This window comes from Hesperophylax consimilis, chromosome 21 (assembly GCF_061612785.1).
Source record: "Hesperophylax consimilis isolate HC1 chromosome 21, BYU_Hcon_1.0, whole genome shotgun sequence".
Classification (NCBI taxonomy): domain Eukaryota; kingdom Metazoa; phylum Arthropoda; class Insecta; order Trichoptera; family Limnephilidae; genus Hesperophylax; species Hesperophylax consimilis.
Window position 1 is genome coordinate 15,328,814 of NC_142856.1, and position 21,720 is coordinate 15,350,533.

The 21,720-nt window shown below is 38.1% G+C and overlaps 2 protein-coding genes across 2 annotated transcripts in view; one reads left to right on the plus strand and one right to left on the minus strand.

Annotated features, from left to right (window-relative positions):
* ldd (lipid droplet defective) overlaps positions 1 to 21,720 on the plus strand; it is a 193,483-nt gene that overhangs the window by 140,661 nt on the left and 31,102 nt on the right. Inside the window, exons 29-38 of the mRNA XM_089644581.1 lie at positions 78 to 330; positions 1,414 to 1,557; positions 1,877 to 2,088; positions 3,171 to 3,307; positions 4,662 to 4,780; positions 5,677 to 5,877; positions 6,534 to 6,738; positions 17,897 to 18,037; positions 18,675 to 18,814; positions 19,813 to 20,049. Of these exons, the coding sequence (XP_089500707.1) occupies positions 78 to 330; positions 1,414 to 1,557; positions 1,877 to 2,088; positions 3,171 to 3,307; positions 4,662 to 4,780; positions 5,677 to 5,877; positions 6,534 to 6,738; positions 17,897 to 18,037; positions 18,675 to 18,814; positions 19,813 to 20,049 (1,789 nt within the window). The remainder of the gene's footprint in view (positions 1 to 77; positions 331 to 1,413; positions 1,558 to 1,876; positions 2,089 to 3,170; positions 3,308 to 4,661; positions 4,781 to 5,676; positions 5,878 to 6,533; positions 6,739 to 17,896; positions 18,038 to 18,674; positions 18,815 to 19,812; positions 20,050 to 21,720) is intronic.
* Positions 15,059 to 17,547, minus strand: LOC149413657 (uncharacterized). The gene is made up of 2 exons (XM_089644582.1): positions 15,889 to 17,547; positions 15,059 to 15,114 (listed from the first exon to the last, which is right to left on the minus strand). Exon 1 carries the CDS (start codon positions 17,213 to 17,215, stop codon positions 16,040 to 16,042), a length of 1,176 nt encoding a protein of 391 aa, XP_089500708.1. The 5' UTR covers positions 17,216 to 17,547; the 3' UTR covers positions 15,059 to 15,114; positions 15,889 to 16,039.

Here is a 21,720-nt window from a genome sequence, read left to right on the forward strand (position 1 = left end):
TTCGGAGTCCACTCGTGTTCCAATCTAGGATTGTCGGTGTTTAAAAATAGGACCTTACATTCTAATTAATTCTCCAGGTACATAACCCTGGGATCCCGTGTGATGAAGCTCATCCAAGCCATGATCCCACACTTCAAGGAAGTGGTGGGGTTCCCCAGCAGTACCGCTATGAAGCAATTATCCACCATCCTCAATGAGACCGTGGCAGTGCTGGTGCCACTGGAGAAAGTTGTAGCCAACATGACCATGCTGAGGAAGGAACTGAACCTTGTGACCAACGAGAAGCAGACAGTTGATGAAATTGTTAAGTTGGACCTTGATCTGAATAAGGTAACAAAGATTTCTATTATATTTCCTTTTCGAAAAATAAACCACTCAAATAAAAGAAAAACTTATACTTTGGGTGTTGCGTTAACTCAAAGAAATAATTTTAAATGCAGTTTTTTTTGTTGTTGTCTATTTATTATTAAACCTCTGACATTTTGGTATTAGAAATGTCTTAGTTATTAAAACATTTTGCCATATATATGTGTGTTGATGTTAAAATAGCTTTCCTGAGTGCTGTATTTTGTCCAAATTTGAAAATGTGTTGTTGATCTAAACCAAGGCTGCCCAACCCCAGGCCCGGAACCCCAGAACGAATTATAAGTGGCCCGCGTGAAACATTTTCAAAAAACCCGCCAATCCGCCAATTTGAAAAAGTGTTGAGGGCCCGCGGTAAAACAAACAATGCAGCTTGCGCGCGGTCACCAGTGTTGCCAACGACGGCGATTTATCGCTATTTAGGCTACTCAGAACGAGAATCAGCGACGAAAAAATCTAACCTGTTGAACTTACTTTTGAAACAAAAATACACCGGTTTTCGACATAATATTTTTTGCGTAGAAATGGAATCCTGTAGCCACCCCCCCCCCCCCATGGAATTCGAAAAATTGCTGTGGGGTATCACATATGATGTTCGGGTGTGCGGAATTTTTTCTCAGCGAAGTTCTGTTACAACACCCCCCCCCCATGGATATTAAATATTTTGTGCGGAGCACTTATTTAGATTTTTTTTTTGTGGGGAATTATGTTTTATAGAAATTCTCTAACAACCCCCCCCCCATGGAAATAGGAACCGTCAGGTATTCAGTGGCCCGCCAGTGATTCAAAATCGTCAATTTCGCCCAACTGCTAAAAAGGTTGGGCAGCCTTGATCTAAACGAAATTTGTTTTTGCCTGTTCTTCGACCTTTTTAATGAGTACTTGAAGAAATAATGGCGATTCCTTAACAAATTCTCAGAATATGACCCGGCAAACTGACCGTTGCGTTTTCGCAATATTAGCGTAATATGGGTTAACAAGTAAATTTTCCCGTTTTCCGAGTCATTGAAAATGATTGTTAGTGATTACAATAATACTGTTTTATTTCAGGTGTCTTCTCCGTACTACAACATTTTTGATAGTGAGTTATCACAGATTATTGAAAATATGACCTTACAAATCCCTGATGCTGAACAATACCAGATAATGAAAATATTGTTAAAACATTTAAACCAAGATTATATAAAAAAAAATGTAAGTAACTTCTAATAACAACGGCCATTTACTAATCTAAACTGAGCGAATGCCAAATAATGATTCTGTTCTTCTGTTTCTATGAAATATATATTTTTTTAAACTGAAATATTTGCCTCGGGATCATGGCCTTTCAAAAGACGATCAGAAATTCACCTTTAAACTTTAAAAATTACACAATCTGTCAAAAATTTAAAAAAAAAAGAAATACACATTTAAAATACGAAATTATTCATTAAAAATATAATTTTTTTTAAAGTATCGCTTTTTTGATACAATAATACACCTCTGTATTATTATTTTTCTGTTTGTATTTCAGTTGGCAGATCTCCGCAGCAAGTCTTTCTGGTCCCTCAGCTGGCTGCAAAAGATAGTCCAGTCTGTAGACGGTCTCCTCGATCACTCGGGCCAACTGCTGGGGACTCTGAGCCGAGTCAACTGGGGCGCCCTGATGAGGGGCGAACCCATCGCCACCATAGACCTCATGCTGAGTGTTCTGCAGGAGGACTTTGTTACTGCCGTTGTCTATAGGTGAAATATCACTAGTAATTCTGAGAACAGTAGACCTTGCGTCCATAAAATTATATTTCTAATTTACTCTTATTTCATAAATAAAAACCAAAATTTCCTCTGAAATCAAAAGATTTGTAAGAAGGTACTGAAAGCACCCTTGGAGTAATTTTCTCACGAAAATGGTTCTGTAGAAATGATCCAAACATTGAATTAAATTAACCCTTAAATGCATGATTTATTAAATTTTTCTGGAAAAAAATATATTTTGTAGATATTTACATGCATATGCAAGGAAATATAAAGAATTTATTTTTTTTGTAATTTTTTAATGATATTTGATTAAAAAAAAATTGTTGCAGATTTACAACACCATGAATTTAATAAAAAATAATATGAACAATTTACGTATAAAAAAAAAATAAAAAACCTAAAAAAATTTCTACAAACTAATAAGTGTACCGGAAAAATAGAGTTATTACATATAAGTATTGTATTATTGTATCTACTTACCTAAGAAAATCAAAATAATAACAGCAAAACAAAACTGTAATTCTAACCTCCAACCAATTTTCGAGAATCTTCACTTTGTTAAAGAAAAAGTGACATTTGACATTCGCGAAAGAAAAAAAAGGTGATGCCACTCGATAAAATATATTACCGTGAACTTGATAATTCTAAAACGGCATGCATTAAGTATACACCAAAGAGTTAAAGGTGGTTTGAACGGTATGTTGCCGTTTTGCAACAGTATGCATTTAAGGGTTAAATACCTACGTACTTACTTAATTATAAACCATCTTATGTAAAAAATAAAAATTAGTTCAAATAAGGAGTAAATATAATTTGTTCAAATAAAAGTCTCTATCTCAATGACATATCTTTTTTCAAACATCCTTCACGCAGATAAGTACCATATTATTGAAAAAATGCGAATAAGAAAGTCAAAATAACACGACGATTTCTCATTTGAAAAAATAATCTTTACTGAACCAACGGCTACCATTTTCAAACGGAAATTGAACGTACAAACGAGATGCAAACCGGTCGAGTCAAAGCAGGTCTTCGCTACGCTCGCTTTAATTAAATTTATTTCATTATAGGTTGAATGGCATAATCGAGGAACTTCACCCACTTCTCGGTAATCTCAACATAGAACAGGACCTTGTGAGCACTTCCAGGGGTATCCAATCTGTGATTGCATTCAGAAACGAACTCGTAGAATCTTTGGACCTCAGACGTAAGTCAATTTTCTATATTACAAACTGACCTCCTTTGAGAGCCTCCGCAGTTAAGGGTAAGGGTAATCGTGGCGATTGTAAATAAATTTGATGTGATTAATTTCTGTTACAGTCAAACTCGCTTAAGAGGTTCCCTCTTAAGAAGTTTGTTTTTTCGGTAACTTGAAAATTCCATACAAAAAACTGAAAAAATACGATTTTTTTTCCCAGATAAGATGTTTTGCCACTAAAACTGCTTCCCAATTAAGATTTGTTTAACCTTTTGAACGCGTTAATTTGCGTTTTATCTATACCCGTACGCGGTACATATGTTCAAATACCTATGCACGCAATTAAATGTCAAATTATAGCATTCTGGCATGATTTATTGGACTATATAGGCAGAACAGATTACTCTCCACAATATCCTTGTGTGTCAACACTCTTAGATGTTTATAAAAACAAAAACATAAAATTTCATACAAAGACGCACCGTATCTTTTGAATGTGGTCCCGCCATTCACTCGGCGTGTGTGTACTTAGGTGATAGACACAAGTGGGACACCATGATCACTTATCAATTTTAGTTATGAAAAGTTATGAATGACATACTAGTACTAACGCCATCCGTTGACAAAAATGTAAACTAAAGGACTAAAAGGCGCGAAGAGGAGCACTTGATTATCGATCTTTTTTTATGAAATACAATTTTATTTTTGAGAAATTCTTGTAGATGTCAGCATCGTGATAATTCTACGAATGTCCAAGTGAGCAAAAAATACATTTATGACGAAAGAGCGCTGGAATATCGGCCGTCAAAGTTTCCGTATCAACTGTTGATACAGCCGCGTGTGAGTATAGACTTTTGCCGTAACAACAGTTGATACGGCCGCGTGTAAAAAGTTAAGTTTGGCAGTAAATCCACCACAAACTGAAAGGAGTTGTGAAATATACCTGAAAATGTCCCTTTTTGCCCAAAGCCATAAAATTTATGACTTTGTTATTATTGTCTGCATCAAATTTAAGAGGTTTTATGAGTTGCACAGTAAAACTATCATAAAAACTAGTGTCAAAAGTCAAAACACCTAGGTACCTGAAATGAACCTTTTTTTCAACAGCTTAAAATGTAAGACTTTGCTGAAGCAAATTATGTGAGACTTTGAAATTAGGTAAACAACCCTCTTGGTTGAATGCATCACAATTTTAAAATGCATATTTATTAACTTTTGTACAAATTTACGTATTATATTAATTTTGTCTTGCGATTGTTCATTCCGTACCCTAGCTCTTTTGTAGATCTTTAAACTGCAACTTTTCTTACTTCATGGCATTGCCGATTGGCTAGTTTAATAATATGAGTTGTTTATATTTCAGTGAAAATATCTGAACTTTTCCTTGATTGGGATGATTTGAAGCCTCAAATACAAAAAGAAACAATTCTCACACCATTATTATTGGATGAACTTCAAAATGGAACTTTGGATATTGCCGCTGTAAGTATTAAATAAATCTTTTTTTGATTACAATTTGGTTCACTTATGAATTTCACATATTTTCTTCCTTTCCTGTTTGTTATCCTCAATACCACTTAACCTTACTTACATCCTTTCCACAGCACATTATTCTAACCTCCAACTAATCTCACAGGTCTTCTGCTAATTTTCTTTCCTAAATTTAGTTTTCGGCCAATATTCAATTTGGTTTGGTTGAGTAGGTTTGCTGTGCAGCATAGTTAGGGGGTATTTCACTATGTCGGGCTAAATATCTGACTAGCTAGCCGTTGGCTGGCTTTAAAGATCAGAATAACTTCGTTATTCAACGGCGACCGTTTCACCATTGTTGCCGAGCTTCCGGATAGATAACACTCAAAATAGTCTGGCAACATCGCAAAATGTGCATTTTTTTGGTTATGTTATGTTGATTATCAGGTCATTTTAGATAGATTCGTGTCGAATTAATACATTGTTTCTTATTTTGAACACAATCAAATAATTCAGGATGGATCATACAAGCATTCAAATTCATTCGAGCTCTTAAAACTCGCGGCCTTCGCATCGCCGCCCTTTCACCTGCTTCTGTAAATCAAAAACCTCAGTATCCATAATAATTCGCAACAAAATTCGACTCACTTCTCCGTTGTCAAACTCGGAATGTTTTGACACCATCTTTGATTCGAGGAATAGCGCCTAACGTGAGGTTCGAGCACTGATTAGTCAAATCGAACTTCAACCCGAGCGTTAGCGTTATTCAGATATAGTGAAAACGAAAAAAGGACTAATCCGCGGATTAGTGCTTAGTCAGAACATAATCAGAGATAGTTAAATACCCCCTTAATGTAATTTAATGAAGAAAATAGACTGTTTCTACTAATAATATTAACTTATTCTAGATGTTGATGTCAAACAGTGGAACAAGCCATATCCACGACCTCGTGTGTGGTCCGGGCCTGGGTAGGCTGATACAGTTCCAGAGCTCCAAGATAGCTCTGGCCGATGTCTCCAAACAGATATGCCGACTCACCAATACACAAATCAAGAAGATGGCCACCACTCTGATGCAGAAAATTAATTTCACATATGTTTTTGATATTGTAAGTTCAAAACACAACTGTTTTTATTTTAATTTCAATTAAAAATTACTTGCTTTAAACCACTTTATTATACAATTTTACAAGTAATAACTAGTTAAAGTTGTGACTGAACTTCTTCAGGATGATAGTAATATAAACAAACTTAGGTACAGACTTTTATATATATATAAAAATTGACAGTAAGAACAGAGGGGAGAAAGGGAACAGCTTTAAAATTGAACTTTTGGATAGTTCCTTTTGTTTATTTAAAATTTAACCATTATTATTTCTGTTTGCCTTTGTAATTTCTAACGCCTTAAAGTTATAGAGGCACAGTGATGTGCAGCCAATGGTTTTATTGTATTTAGCTTAAATTGCAAGTACACTGGATAGGTAGGGAAACATGTAGAGGTTCTTCTTTGACATAGGCCATCTTTGGGGATGCTGTGTCTATTTAAGAAAAGACGGCGATGATGGATCTTGAATTGACCTATGTTGTAGGAAGAAGGACAAAAGTTATTAAATCATTCCATGGTTAGACTATGTTGAACACAAGAACTTGTGCCAAATTTCAACTGTGATGAGGATCAAAAATACAAGAGCATCCAACAGATCCAGGGAAGATTAACCCATATTACGCTAATGTTGCGAAAATGCTAATAATTTAATTTTGTCAGGTGATCAACGGCACTGTAAAGCAGGTGATGAAGGCCTCAGACCTGACGGAGGCGGAAGGAGCTAAGATAGTCCAGACACTGGGACAAGCTGCTTCACTTCTACCGACCTTCCAGGAGGTCTTCAGCAATGTGTCTGAGGTCATGAAGAGCGAACCCCTGCTGCAGTCTTTCCAAGGCGGTGGGGGTATCACTGACCTATTGGCTAGTAAGTCTAGACGTTAATATATATTTTTCCAATTAATCAACTTATCCACTCGAACGATCGCGCGTCAAAAAACTTTTTTCTCCGATTGCTCGCGGTTTTTTGGCGACGAATTTGAATATTTTCCGCCAACATTAAAAAAATCAAACCTCCGAATTTTAATACGGAGACATAAAACTGATTGTAGTGCTATACAGCCAATGAATTCACCTATATTTTTATAATTATTCTATATTTTTAGAATTGATAGATAAATTATTAAAAAATCTTAAACTTTATGAATGCGCGAAATTAGCGTTTTTGTGATTTGAAATTGCCGCCAGTGGCAGTTTTAAATATCTTTATAGAATATTTTCTACGTTTTTATGTTCTCTATGGCCTGTTTGATAACTACAGATGCAAGAATATAATGGGAAAATAATTTTTTGTACGTTATGCTCTCTTCAAAAGTTTGGTTAGAAAATAATTTTTTTAAATTTGAGTGCGTGACGTGTCAAAATTGAAATCACTGTATTATACTATATAATAAATTTACCACAAAAACTGGTATTACGTTAGGAAGATACATTAACTGTCTACAATTATTAATAAGCATAGTCGCCGTGTTGGCTTTATTTTATTCATTTGATGAATTATACAGAGAGCCTATTTCACGATGTCAAAATCATGGTGCTACTTTTTAAATAATTGTAAATTAGAACTGGAGATTTGTAACCATGTTTTTATATAACGTGCAAAACGAGGAAATAAGGCTTAAAATGAGATATACATCATAGATATAAACATTGCCAATATTTCAGGGGGATACTTTGAAAGTTGATGAAATTCACCAATATTTGACGAAAAATCACTACTGACAGCTACCTTAAGGTCAATCTACATAGGGTATATCGGAATATGTAAAATGATGATAAATTTGTATATATATATCAAACCTTTGTATGACCGTAGAATGGCAAATAAAATCATAGTGATAATTTTATATCTAAACGCAAAGGTATCGAAAAAAAATGGATGAGGGGAAAATAATTGATGGAACCAATAATTGATTTATTTATTAAGCCCTAATATCCTTTTAAATCAATATTACAGTTGTATGGTTACAATGAAAGAGCAGTATTTTGATTTAAACATTGTTTACACACTTTGTCATAATAAAAATGTATTCAGTTTATTGGTTTATTCATAATTTAAGAAAATCAATACATAATAATATCATTGTGCCTCGCTATAGAGTGAGATTCTGAGTATCGCTCTGGTGAGGGACCACCATTCAGAATTGAACATTGCTTGAATTGGCTTAGTTATGTTTAGTGACTAGATCTGGAAAAGACTAATACCTTGATACATTAAAATTGCCAAGAATACATACATTTCCTCTTTATTCGTGGGAGCCCATTTATTGGTACGCGCATGACGCTTAAATTGTTTTTTCGCAATCCATTGATCTGCATACCTGTTGGTCTCTCTCGCGATCAGTTCAACGAAATCTGCATCAAAGATTTTAAGAAAGGCATCCACAGGTTTGCCCATTTCGTCGGTATTGAAAGTTGGTCCCGGCGTGCCTGTGAAAGTCTCCCTTATCCCAGTAAAACGTAAGATATCATTAGACCAATCGAAAGAGTAACCTTCAGGCGGCAGAATCAAACGCATTGCCTCACTATCTACCTGGTCTTGTCTACTAAAGTCTATGGCCATAGCGGAGTTAGGTGAAACGTTGATAATATTATGATAAGGTATTGGCGGCATGCAGAAGGTATCCTCATCGCTCTCTTCGTGGTCGACGTCACTCGCTTCGTCATCCTCGTCGCTCGATCTGTCCATTTCTGAAACAACAGAAAACCCAAATTAATTTAATGTGTCTATATTACGATAACCCACTGCCTCTGGTACGGCTTATGACTCGCAATACGATGGTCGCGGGATCAAATCAAATAAATTATATTTGAATAATTAGTGTTATTTTCACACAAAATTCATTTAAAATAATATATATTATATTTGCGGCACGTTCCAGAGTGGAAGATACCCATAGTATCGCCCTGGTGTAAGACCCCATTCAGAATTGAAACGTTGCTTGAAATGGCTTTTGACGGCCGGCATAGTCCAGTGGTAACGCATTGGACTGCCATTCCGAAGGTCGCCGGTTCGAACCCGGCGTGCGCAAATAAATTTTATTTGATTGATTTGTGTTATTTCACAATTAATTAATTAAAATAATAATTAAAATAATATATAGTATATTTGCGGCACGTTCCAGAGTGGAAGATACTACCAGTATCGCCCTGGTGTAAGACCACCATTCAGAATTGAAACGTTGCTCCAAATGGCTTTAGCCGTGTTTAGTGACTAGATCTGAATAGCCAGGTACTTCCCCATCTTCCTCTTTCCCTTCCCCACTTACCTTCAGCCTCACAACATCCCCCAATTGGGGATGCCATAGTCTCACTGGCTCCAGCTGAGGCTCTTGTGAGGTATTCATATAAAAAAAAATATAAAAAGTTAATCAAATACTTGAGGCGGGCAATGTCAGGAGTCAGAATAGCACAGTCAGGTAGGTATGGAATGAAGAAAAGAGTGTGTGTGCCAAGATCGAGTTGCATGGTGGTTCATCCTCTCTGCCTACCGAAATGGCGTGAAGGTAAGTTAGTTAGTTTTATAACTCACGGTTTCCAAGTACAGACTCTTCTAGTACAGCTGCCTCGTCCACGTTACTTTTTCTGCCCATGTCTGACTCTGAAATAAAAGAAAACACAAATTTACAGTAGAATTTGGATATAATGACTTTGCATTTAACGGTCTACTGTTTTAAGTGACGATAATGTAAACTCTAGTAAGGTTTCATAGCTTTTAGTAGGAAAACGTATCCGTTTAAAGTGACCAACTACGTAAAGCGACCTATTTTAATGATAATTTGTCCGGTTACAAAACCCACCTACCAATACAGCCTCGCAACACAATGAGTCCCGTGAAGCGAAAGTGTTTTTTCAATTTAAGAAAAAAATGCTGTATTACACCGTTTAGAAGCCGGTGAATCAAATGTAATCCTCGCAAAGAAGTTCGGCATGTCTTATTTCTCACTCTGCAATACCCGTTACAGAAAAAAGATGTGTAATGATGCATCCACGACATAACAACAATACATTTTGTATGTTTGTTATGTGGAATTTTTAAGTACTATGCTTATTTCCTGCCAATATACCAACAGTGAAACTGTGCTAGGGATATCAATATAAAATATAGATAATTGATTTTATATTGAGCCCCTGGTATGACATTTCAAAAAATAAACTCACCGTTCCCAAACGCCGACAATTCTTCGTAGAATGGTACGTCCACCCACAGCTCGCTGTGATAGCCGGCTTCCGGAGAGAAGAGTTCCCCACTCCGCGATGTCCCAGGTAACGGCTCGGGAGATGCTGCACGGATAGGCATAATTGGTGCATTGGGAGCCGTTGATTGGGTCTGTGCGGGAGTGGACATCCACGGTGGTGGTACGGGTCGTGGCAACGGTGAAGGCGTCCCTTGTGAAAAGGGACACGTTGTTCTCTCCGGAGATGGAATTCTGAAAACATTTACATAAATCATAGAAAATTGTTCTCATTCACGTGTGAAACAGTAAGTACAGTATGTAAATAAACAATAAAATAAGAACTCTGTAAAATATGCACTGAATGTGCCAAATGCACAGAGCGCTGAACTTACCAACTCTCACTGTAAGAGTGGAACGCTGTCAGGAAAAAACAATAATATTGTACCAAGCATCTAAATACGATTACTTACTTTTGTTTAGTTTTTCTTGGAGGTGCGGTAGGGAGCAAAATGCGCGCCGCCTGCTTCTTGAATTTTCGGCTTTCCAGCTCTAGCCGGAAGGAAGCAGGCAGGGCCCTAACAGCCTTTAGGGCCTTGACGCGATCCTCTCGCACCAGTAGCAAAGCAGGGTCGCTGTTTAAATAAATACAAATATATGATGAGTTCAACGGCCACAGCAAAGTACTTTCATAAAAAAACATTAAAAAATACTAACACTCCAGACGAGGCTGCAATTGCAGCTCTGCGTTGACGTCCACGTGCAGGTAGTCCGGCACCAGCTCGTACCCCACGTCTCCCTTTTCCTCTGCCTCCTCTTGCAGTCAGCACCGCTCTATAAATTTTAAATTGAAAACACTTAATGTAAGTACTTAAATGTTTAAATTTTGTTAAATATTGCACTAATATAAAATTTGAAAATAATTATTGGGTTGTGGAGTGATCCCTTTCCCTGGACGACAGCTGTTTCTGCACAAATTTGGTAAAAGTAAACAAATTAATTAATTATACAACTAAATTACTAAATTTTTATTGTGTGACGAAGGCTTTACACCATTTTACATGTGAAAAAGAGTCAACTTTTTGACATATGACTTAAAATAATTGGTTAGCAAATATCTGTATTAATAATGAACCAATTCAAATAAAACTTATATATATCTCTTTGTTTTGAATCACTGTGATGGAATATCTATATTTCAAATGCGCGAGTGCAGTATTTAAGACATTATTGTAAATCAAAAACAGATGACGTCTTCAGTTGACGTAATCTTACACAAAAACTTCAACCAAAACAATATAATACAAACAAACGAATTAAAAACGCATTTCAAAGATAGATAAGTCAATCATGATTACACAGATATATAATTATGCGTTAAAAACCCAATAAATTAATTACTTACGGCATTTTAGGAAGAGTCCAAAATTTCGTGAATGTTGAAAATTTATAATTTTGTTTTTGACAGGACGCCATAAAAAAACCGCGAAAACTCGTTAAATAACACTTCAAAGACAACGGATAAGTTCATAGACAAAGAGAATATATTATCAGCTATTCGATAAAACAAGTAGCTGGCCATGGAAACGTTTTAAATAATTACAATAAATATTTTACGAATGGTAGAAAAATCGGTCCATTTTTGGACCGATATCAATCGCAGAAAAATAAAAGTGGTCGATTTTTCGACCGAAATCGTTCCAGTGGTTATTTATTAGTTATTTACTTGTGGGTTGTCGAGCTCCCACCAAATACAAACCCCCTCGTGTGCCAGCAGTAAAATGACGTTTTGCAAGCTATGTGCGTAATTACTCACTGTTGTTTTACAAAATAATGTTTGTTGAATTGTTCCATCTTCTCAAATAATGTATTTATCAACATTTTATGTATATTGTATTAAAGTTTTCCAGAATAGCTACTTTTATTCAGATAAATGATTTTTTCTCCCTCATTTTGTATAAAAAGGTTGTATAGGAAATTTTAAAGATTTTAATATACTTTCAAAAAGCTTAAGAAGTGTCCTTCACAATGAGTCATAATCTTAGTAATATGAAATAAAAAATTTTAAAAAAAGAAGTCCGCCACAAGGTTTTTTCACAGATAAAATTTGCGACTTGTCGCTTCCACAATGGCGATGCACTTTTTCACAGGTAAAAAAAATTGTTGAATATACAGGGTGTATCGGCACTAACCCGACAAACTTTAACCAGCTATTCCTTAGCACATTTGGAGTAAAAAATGTTATGGGCACTTTGCTGTCCGGTAGCATTTTTTTTTCAATTAAAAACAAAAAAAATAAAAATTTCCACACTCCATCACTGTCATTGGCATTGCTTTTCGTGTTCAACAGCTGTAATAAGCAAGTATGTCGAAAAGCGTCTTCGCTCTTTCGCACACACTAAATAATAATAGTTAAAAATGAGACGAATGGTGCCGTGCCATTTCGTTGTGATTGTAAAAGCGCGCCAATATAGGTACACACGTACATTATTCATCGGAATTCGAATAAAATACTGCCAGATGGGTTTTCAAACTTTGACAAAGGATAAAACAGTGGTGACATGTGGTGAAAATATGAATAGTAAATTTAAAAATAAAAAAAATGTTACCGGACAGCAAAGTGCACATAAGATTTTTTACTCCAAATATGCTAAGGAATAGCTGGTTAAAGTTTGTCTGGTACGTGCCGATACACCCTGTATATATAAATATGTGATGAAATGAAGGGATTTCTTTGCCAATATCTCCTTGTCAAGCGAATAATAAAATAGTTTTACCTACCAATAAAACTTATATTATGTACCTAACCTCATTTAAAACCTTTATTGAGAGAAGCATTCTCAAATTCCCTTTCGCGTGGCACTTTCCCGCTCTTTTTCAGCACCTTGTGTTGGACAAGTGGTCACCAGATGCTACACAAAAGTAAAGCGTCCCCTATGCGACTTTTGTTTACGGCATTCTTTCTCATTAGTTCTCACCAGGCAGTGATTGCCTAGGTTTTAAATGAGGTTAGGTACATAATATAAGTTTTATTGGTAGGTAAAACTATTTTATTATGTAGCCTGAACCGTCATTTAAAACCTTTATTGAGATCTGTTTGTTATCGACTGGTGACCACTAACGCTAATGTGATCTATTATAATACGTCAAAAAACTGGAATACCTACTCACGTGTTACAGTGGGTGGAATAGGGAGGCTACAGACAATGCCCTATTTACCTCTAGGGGAGTGTTAACTTCCCTTCTGTAGAATTTGGCAAAGGTGTCCCGGCTCCTCCAGTTCCCTCGAGCCAGGATGTCATCCAATCTAAAATTATCCAGCCAGTTAAGTGACGCCACTGCTGCCCGTACACTTCCCGGGGCAGCTGTGATCTTAGCTTCTTCTAGAATTGTTTTGACCCAACGGGCGATGACTGTTCTTGAAGCTGCCTTAACTGCTCCCGATGTAGTGATGAAGAGTTCTGTTAAATTCTGCTTTGTTTCCCTCCGTTCTTTGGAGGTTTCAATCAGTTTCTTAATCCAGTATGCTGGGTCTATATTTGGCTGATTTCCGTTTCTCAACCTCCAACCTGACTGTTGGTATGTAGCAGAGTCAGTTTTGGATCCGAAAACTGGCCATAACGAGACCCCTTCCTCATTTATGAATAGTTTGTCTGGCGAACACTGTAACAAGGTCAGGTCATGCACTCTTCGTCCCGAAGCTAACAAAAGTAAAGTCGCTGCCCTTCTCGAGACTTCAAAGAGACTCAACTTTTTGGGTGGGTTAGCTTCTAACCAGGTCAACACCATTCTGGGATCCCAGATAGGAGGCTTAGACAGTTTAGGATGCTTTAATGCTGCGGCTTTGAGAACTTGTCTGACTAGAGGGTGTGAGCTTAGGTTTCCTTCTTCCGGGCTACTGAAAGTTGTTACTACCGATTTATGGAGTCGAATTGTGCTGGGAGAGAAATTGTCTTCTAGACTAAGATCTGTTAAAAATCTTGCCAGGTTACTTCCTGTAGGGACATTCGGGTTTACCCCGTGATTTAATGCCCACTTTTGCCACCTAAGCCATGCCGGTTTATATGTTTTAAGTGTGGATTCTCTCCAACCTGACTTTAAAAATTCTTTCTGTTTGTCCGACCACTCTGTTAATGACTGACTCCACCCCGGCACTTCCACACCTCCAAAATAAAATCCTCTACTTGTGGAGGGGGTTTCAAGGTTCTGGTGTCTATCAGCACTTCTGTCAGGTTCATTATGGTGAAAGGAGGGCTCGTCGCTCGACTTTTCAAGTCTGGTCTCCAGAATACTTTCTTCCATCTCGGGGCTACAATCAGGTATAGGCCCTTGGCCCGGTTGAGGTGTGCGAGAACTCTCGGCATGAGGCACGGAGGGGGGAACACCCAAGCTAGAGGAAAATCCCACTCTCGAGTCCAAGCGTTGACAAAACTTGCCTCTTTGTCGAATACATTTAGGGACACATAATCTTCTACAACGTGAGCTGTCTCCGATGCAAACAGGTCTATAGTTGGTCTCCCCCATTTTGCAAAAATCAATTTTGTTGCTGCTGGTAAAAGATGCCACTCCGGAGGTTCGCGTTTTCTGGAGAGTTGATCTGCCACCTCGTTGAACCTTCCTGGTAGGTAGTGAGCAGACAGTGAAATGCGATACGTGTCTGTCATCTGAAGGACTTGACGAGTCGCTTCGAGCAATGTCTTGGATCGTGTGCCGCCTTCGTTGCGAAGGTACGCAACCACCGATTTGTTGTCTGACTGGATCAGGAGACCCGAGTCTGACAGCTCTGGCCCGTGAGGAGTAAGTGCTGCCAGCACGGCGAGCATTTCCTTGACATTGCTGTGGAGAGGTTGCTGTGTTTGGGACCAAGCTCCACTCAATCTGAGGTCGTCTAGCTGCGCACCCCATCCCCAGTCCGAGGCGTCGGTCGTGAGGGTATGACGAATCACTGCTTGATGCATTGGTGACCACGTCTGCAGGGACCTGCTCCACCATCTCAGCTCCTCTATCTCTGTCCGAGGAATGGGATGGAGTCGTCTCGGTTTGAATGCAGGCAGCTTGCGACTGGCACACTGTAACATGCGAAGGTTAAGCCTGCCTCTATGAATAGTACCCAAGAGGCTCTGGGCCTGCTCAAGTGACCACCTTCCTAGATTAATGTATTGTTTCAGTAAATTTGTTATTTTCGCTATTTTAGTTTGCGGGAGGCCTTTTAAGCCGTCCCTTGAATTCCATGAAATTCCCAAATATTCAATTTTCTGAACTGGACACAGAGTGGATTTACTGAATTGTATTATCCACCCAAGAGTTTGTAACATTGAAATAGTTTCGAATGTATGCATTTTCAATATATTTTCATTTTGATGTACTATCAAAAAATCATCTAGGTAAACAATTATTCTGAGACCTTTGTCTCTTAATTTTTGCGCTATCCAATTGGTAAGTGAAGCAAAAACCTTTGGAGCTGAGGCTAGTCCAAAAGGCAAACATGTCATTTGAAGCAGTTCTCCATTAAAAATCAGTCTCAAAAAACGGCGATGATTCTCATGAATTGGAAGGTGAAAGTAGGCTTGAGAAAGGTCCACTTTAACCATCCAGTCGCCTGGTTGAATAAATGTTGCAACCTTATTAACATTAATAAGTCTGAATTTGCTAATAGCTAAGAAATTGTTCAAACGACGAAGGTTGAAGACCGGCCTAAATGACCCGTCTTGCTTCGGTATGAGAAACATCCGTGACAGAAAGGAAGGCGATATTGAAGCTGATTCCAATATCTTTTCCTTTTTCATTTTGTCTATTTGTCGTGTCATTTCGTCTGTGATTTGGGTTTTATAAGTTGAGCTTACCGTGTCTGCCACTATACTTAGAGGGGGTTTCTGCCGAAAGGGTAGCTTGTACCCTCGCAACATGGTTAGCAGTGCTGGTGGTGCTTCTAATTCTTCCCATTTGCTTATGAAGTGCTGCAATTGCCCCCCCTGAAACGCCTTCTCCGGATAGTCATAGCCTATCCTTGTTGCCAAAATTCCTTCTTGGTTTGGCTGGTCCCCTCTTGTCCGCACCTCTTGCATCTTGATTAGATCGCCCTCCGCGGGGGGCTTTGTTGTCTCGGAAGGGCTTGTTGTCCCGAAACGTCCTGCTTTCCCGAAAGGGCCTGCTCTCACGAAAAGGCTTCCTCACTGGCACTTTCTTGGGCATCTGCGAGCTGGTTGATGGCTGAGGGTCGAAGCTTGAATGTGGGAAGCATTTATCCAGTCCTCCCATCCGCTGAATCTGGGATTCTAGCTTCATTGGTTCAAAAAGATAACCCGCTGCTGGAGGAATATTTTTGACTGCCTCCCGTACGTAGCGGCTCTTTATCTCGTTAAGGATTGCATCCCTACGATGCTGGATCGCATTTGCTCTCCTTCCACAGACCATCTGCAGGACATCTTTGGTCACTGTCTGATATTGCGTATCCGGGGCAAATAGCGACTCCACTTTCTTGAAGAGGGAACCTGCTGACAATTCCTTGCCTTCCTCTGCACTCCAGTTTACCAGTTCCTGAAGAGATTTCTTGAGGCACTCATTTTGCTGCAACAGGGCATGGCTTAGTGACCCGCAAAATTTGTCAAGTGACCCCGCGTATTGCTCTGCCTTATTCAAATGCAGAAACTCTCCATTAACCTCCAACTGGTTGAACATGGGGTTGGCCAGGTATTTTCTTACGACCTCCCCATACCTTACTTCGTTCCATTCAGGCGAACCGAAGTGTTGTAAATCTTCGATTTTCTTTACGCGGTTTGCGTCCGCCTTAGGAACTGTAGGTTCCTTACACGTGGTTTCCGCCATCGATAGGTTTAATTCCTTGAATTCATGATTAGGATTTACTAATCCCATCCCTAGCGAAGATCGTGAATTTCTCTCCACGTGTATCTCTTGATCTTCCGATGATGCGTCCTCGTCGGAATCCAAGTTTCTCCTATCTTCGTATGTTTTAGCCGCCATAAAATCCTGAATAAACGAGCTAATGTGCTCCACTTGAGCCGTGAGTTTATCAATGCGATGTTTTTTCGTAGATTTGGTCGATTTCGGCAACTTTCGTTTCGGCTCATTTTGTTTTGGCAAAATGATCTTGTTAACTTCTTCTACCGTCATCTCTACCGAATCGGATGATGACATCTCGGAGCCACTCATTGTTAAATTGGACAAGAAACCAAAACACAAAACACAAGGTACACAAAACACAATGTAAATAAACAAACAACACAAAATGGCCGACGAACTTTTCCGTCGTGTTCACCACGTGTTTTATCTTTTTAAACAGTTAAAAATTATTTCTGTTTTAAAAATACTTCGAACAGCCTCGCTGTTATAATATAATGTATTATCTTGAAATAATTATACACTTAAAATAATTATATACGGGAAAAATCGTTATAAATTCGGAGCTACTTCGCAACGACAACGCCAGCGACGGAATTTAAAACGCTAATGAGAAAGAATGCCGTAAACAAAAGTCGCATAGGGGACGCTTTACTTTTGTGTAGCATCTGGTGACCACTTGTCCAACACAAGGTGCTGAAAAAGAGCGGGAAAGTGCCACGCGAAAGGGAATTTGAGAATGCTTCTCTCAATAAAGGTTTTAAATGACGGTTCAGGCTACATAATACATATTTTCGTAAGCTTCTAGAATTTTTTAAGGTTCTAAAACTCTTCCTTTTGGAAGACCACATTTTGCATTTTATTTGAGTTTGTGTTTTCATTATTTCAACAAGGTACCTTAATGTCTCTATCTTAATTCTCTCGGTGGCCTCAATCCATTCTGTCTCTTTGTACATTTAAAACATGAAAACACACTATTTTTTATTATTTCAGATAAAGACTTCTTGGCTGATGCAGGCAACATGGCTTGTGGAAAACCATTCTATACCAACACCAACAGATTCTACACTGCCATCACAGAACTGAAGGACAATAACGCAGGACCAGACCAGGATCAACTAGACTCCTTGCCAAGTACATTATTTGCTTTAGTTTTAGGGTGAAGTCTCTACCAATCGTTTCTCGAATAATCATTTTCCAGCGTCGTTCATTTCTTTAAGTCCCGAATTAATTTCATACAAAACTCGCAAAAATTGCAACGATCATTCCTCTTCGCATCATTTTACTGCAAAAATTATTTATTTAGCGCAGTTTTAGTACTATTTCGCAGGATTAATCACTGCAGGCGGCCGCTTCTGACATTAGTTGTCATTAGACATTCTAACATAGCGTGCGGTTATCTTTTTACTTTCTAATTTTTTAGCGATTCAACCATAAAAATGTACCGTCCTGTGAAAAACGTGCTTTCTCTTCAGAAAATATTAAAAATTCTCCTAGAAGTCAAAAAAATCTCGCTGAAATACTGAAATTTATATGTGAATTATGTATCTTTTTTAGAATATGAAATATTTAAGTATGAATGTAGATGTTTTCTATATTCCGGCATCCATTATTTTCTCGCATTCATAGTTTATTTCAATAGGATCCTTCAAAAACGATAGATAGAGGTTTCACTTCACATATAAATAATTGTGTGCAAAGTGCAACTAAGTTGCAACATTCTATAGTTTTTATTAATAGGAACACTAGTAATAAAATGTTTGTTTGTTAGGTGATTACTGCCGAGACATGCACAAAGAGATCCTGAAGATGGGAGGAGGTAAGATCCTGTGGAGCTACGCAAAGCCGCTGCTGATGGGAAAGATCCTGTACACACCGGATACACCGCAGGCCAGGGAGATAGTTGTCGCTGTAAGTGTCATATTTTATTATTAGTCCCAAACTTTTTGTTTTTGTTGTTCGACTCGCATTGCACTGCAAAAATGTTGTTGATCTACATTGTTTGAATGTTGTATTTGGCCACTTTCCAGAAGTGATATAATCGAAGGCAATATTACAAATATAAAAACTGTCGATAGTTAACATTATTTATATTTGTATTCTTAAATAATATGTTCTCACATAAGAACAATACAGTTATATAAACTTACTTAACCCTCCAACGAGCGACATTGGGAGGCGGTAAGTGGTGCAACAAGGTCTGTGTAGACCTTATGTATAATTTAACGACATAAATAAAACAATAAAAAATTCAATTAGTATTTGTTATTTTGTGAGATGTGTGCAGATATACATATTTCGAATACTTACTAATACATTGAAAACAGCCATATCTTTAGATTGGTGGCCCATTTTCTATCCAGAACCTCTCTCGTCAGTCTTGTTATAATTTTATACACAACTAAAAAACTACCTCGAAAACACGCTTCTAACTAGCATCATATCACAAAAACACACATCAACCACCTGCAAAATATTTGTTAGGCCCGCACAGACCTTGTAGTGTTTCAAGCGTACGTCACACAAATTGAAATAATCGTATTATTATATAAGCAAGAGACACAAAGAGAGATACAAGTGATATCTAATATATTTAACATAACTATTATTAAATATTTAAATGCATAATTCATTTTCATAACAGATTAGCACTATACAAACACCGCACAGAAGGTTCTAAGGTTTCCCTCTAGTCCTATTATTATCGTCAACTTTGGGGATGTTCTGTAGAGGGTTTTTTGAAGGACCTATTCAGAAGTGAACCTGGGTCTTGAAGAGACCCATGTCGTGAGAGGAAGGAAGCGCAAAAACTGCCAAATTTATCTCAATTATTATGTTGGATGGACCTTACAAAATATGTACATAGTTCCAACACTATCGAAAATAATATTAATTTAAATATTTTCCAGGCGAACTCTAGTTTCTCCCAAGTCGGGCAGGTGACCACCCTGCTGAAGCAGCTGGCCGAAGGGTTCTCGTCCCTGGAAGAGATCACTCTCCACAAGGCCAGTCTCGCCACCATGCAGAAGTTGGCCCAGAGTCCCCTGGTGCAGGATGCTCTGGCCAAAGTAACTTCCGATGACTCCAAATTGGACATCTCCAACCTCAATCTGAATGATCTCATCTCGCAGTTTGGAGACACAGCTGTAAGAATAAATAAAATTATACATATTAATTTTAATAAAATGGTTTTTTATTATTATTTTTAAATAACTGACGGAGAGAGTCATGCTGTGATCCTGACACTGAGAGCTCCCTAGTACTGATATAACTTTTATGTTTGTTGTTTATGAGAAGGAGAGAGAAATTGTAATAGAAATATTATTATTATTGTATTATTGTAGTATCTTGATCCCACACCGACATGGTTATTAAAACAATGTTCTACTGTTTTAGCTCCATTCCTAGTTCATGTTTTTAATAAATCACTTAGCACGGGTGACTTCCCTGAACCACTCAAGTCAGCTGTAGTTATACCAATCCTGAAAAATTCACATCTAGACGCCGATAACTTAGGTAATTATCGGCCCGTTTCAAACTTACCATTTATTTCAAAAATCCTGGAGAAAATTGCTGCCGCACAAATAACCAGTCACTTGAATTCAAATAAATTATTCGCAAAACGTCAATCTGCGTACAGAAAGTTCCACTCAACTGAAACCGGACTACTTCGTATGCTATCAGACATAACGCTGGCTGTAGAGTCAGGTAAGTTATCACTTATCTCACTCCTAGACATGAGTGCAGCGTTTGACACGATTGATCATGAATTCCTCATTAGGAGATTAGAGGAAACATTTGGCTTGAATTCCGACATAAAAAAATGGCTGGTATCCTATTTATCCAATCGCTTACAAGCCGTGAGGGTTGGAAATAAATTGTCCAACTTCGCAACACTTTCTTCAGGGGTACCCCAGGGATCCGTTTTGGGTCCACTTCTCTTCATCCTTTTTACAAATGTTGTCGCCAAAATAATCGAGTCATTTGATCTCTTGTCTCACTGCTACGCTGACGATCAGCAAGTTTATTTTTACTGCGCTCCAAATGAAATCAATAGTCTCAAGATCCGTATAACTGAATGTCTAGAAGCAATAACTCGTTGGGTGTCTTCAAACAAGCTGAAGCTCAATCCATCTAAGACTGAGTTCCTCTGGGTAGCCACAAACAAACGTCAACATTTCATAGACAATTCACCTATTACTATTTCCGGCAGCGATATCATCCCAAAAACAACAGTCAAACTTCTCGGTGTCAATTTAGATTCAGACTTTTCGTTTAAAAGTCAAATAAATAGGACTGTAAGCACTGGTTTTTTTCACCTAAGACAACTCAAGTCTGTCCGAAGAAACCTTCCTTCAGAAGCAACAAAACTACTTATCAACTCTTACGTAGTCTCACGTCTCGATTACTGCAACGGCATTTATGCCAGCCTTCCAAAATATCAAATTGACAAACTTCAATCAGTGTTTAATGCAGCAGCACGGCTCATAACCGGGGTTTCAAAATATTCGCACATTTCAGAACACCTTCGTAACCTTCACTGGCTCAAGTGCCCTGAAAGAATCCAGTACAAACTGTGCTGGATGGTGTTTAAATCCATCAATGAAATGGCCCCACCCTACATCTCTGAACTATGCTTCCCGGAAAACACTGGTCTGAGGCAGTCAACGCTTAGATCAGCAACATCAGCAGCTGTAGGCAGACTGATAGAACCTATGCGCAAGCCAAATACTAAGTTTGGTGATCGCGCTTTCGGAGTATCTGGGCCGAAGGCTTGGAATAAACTCCCTCCGGAACTAAGATCCATAACAAGTCCA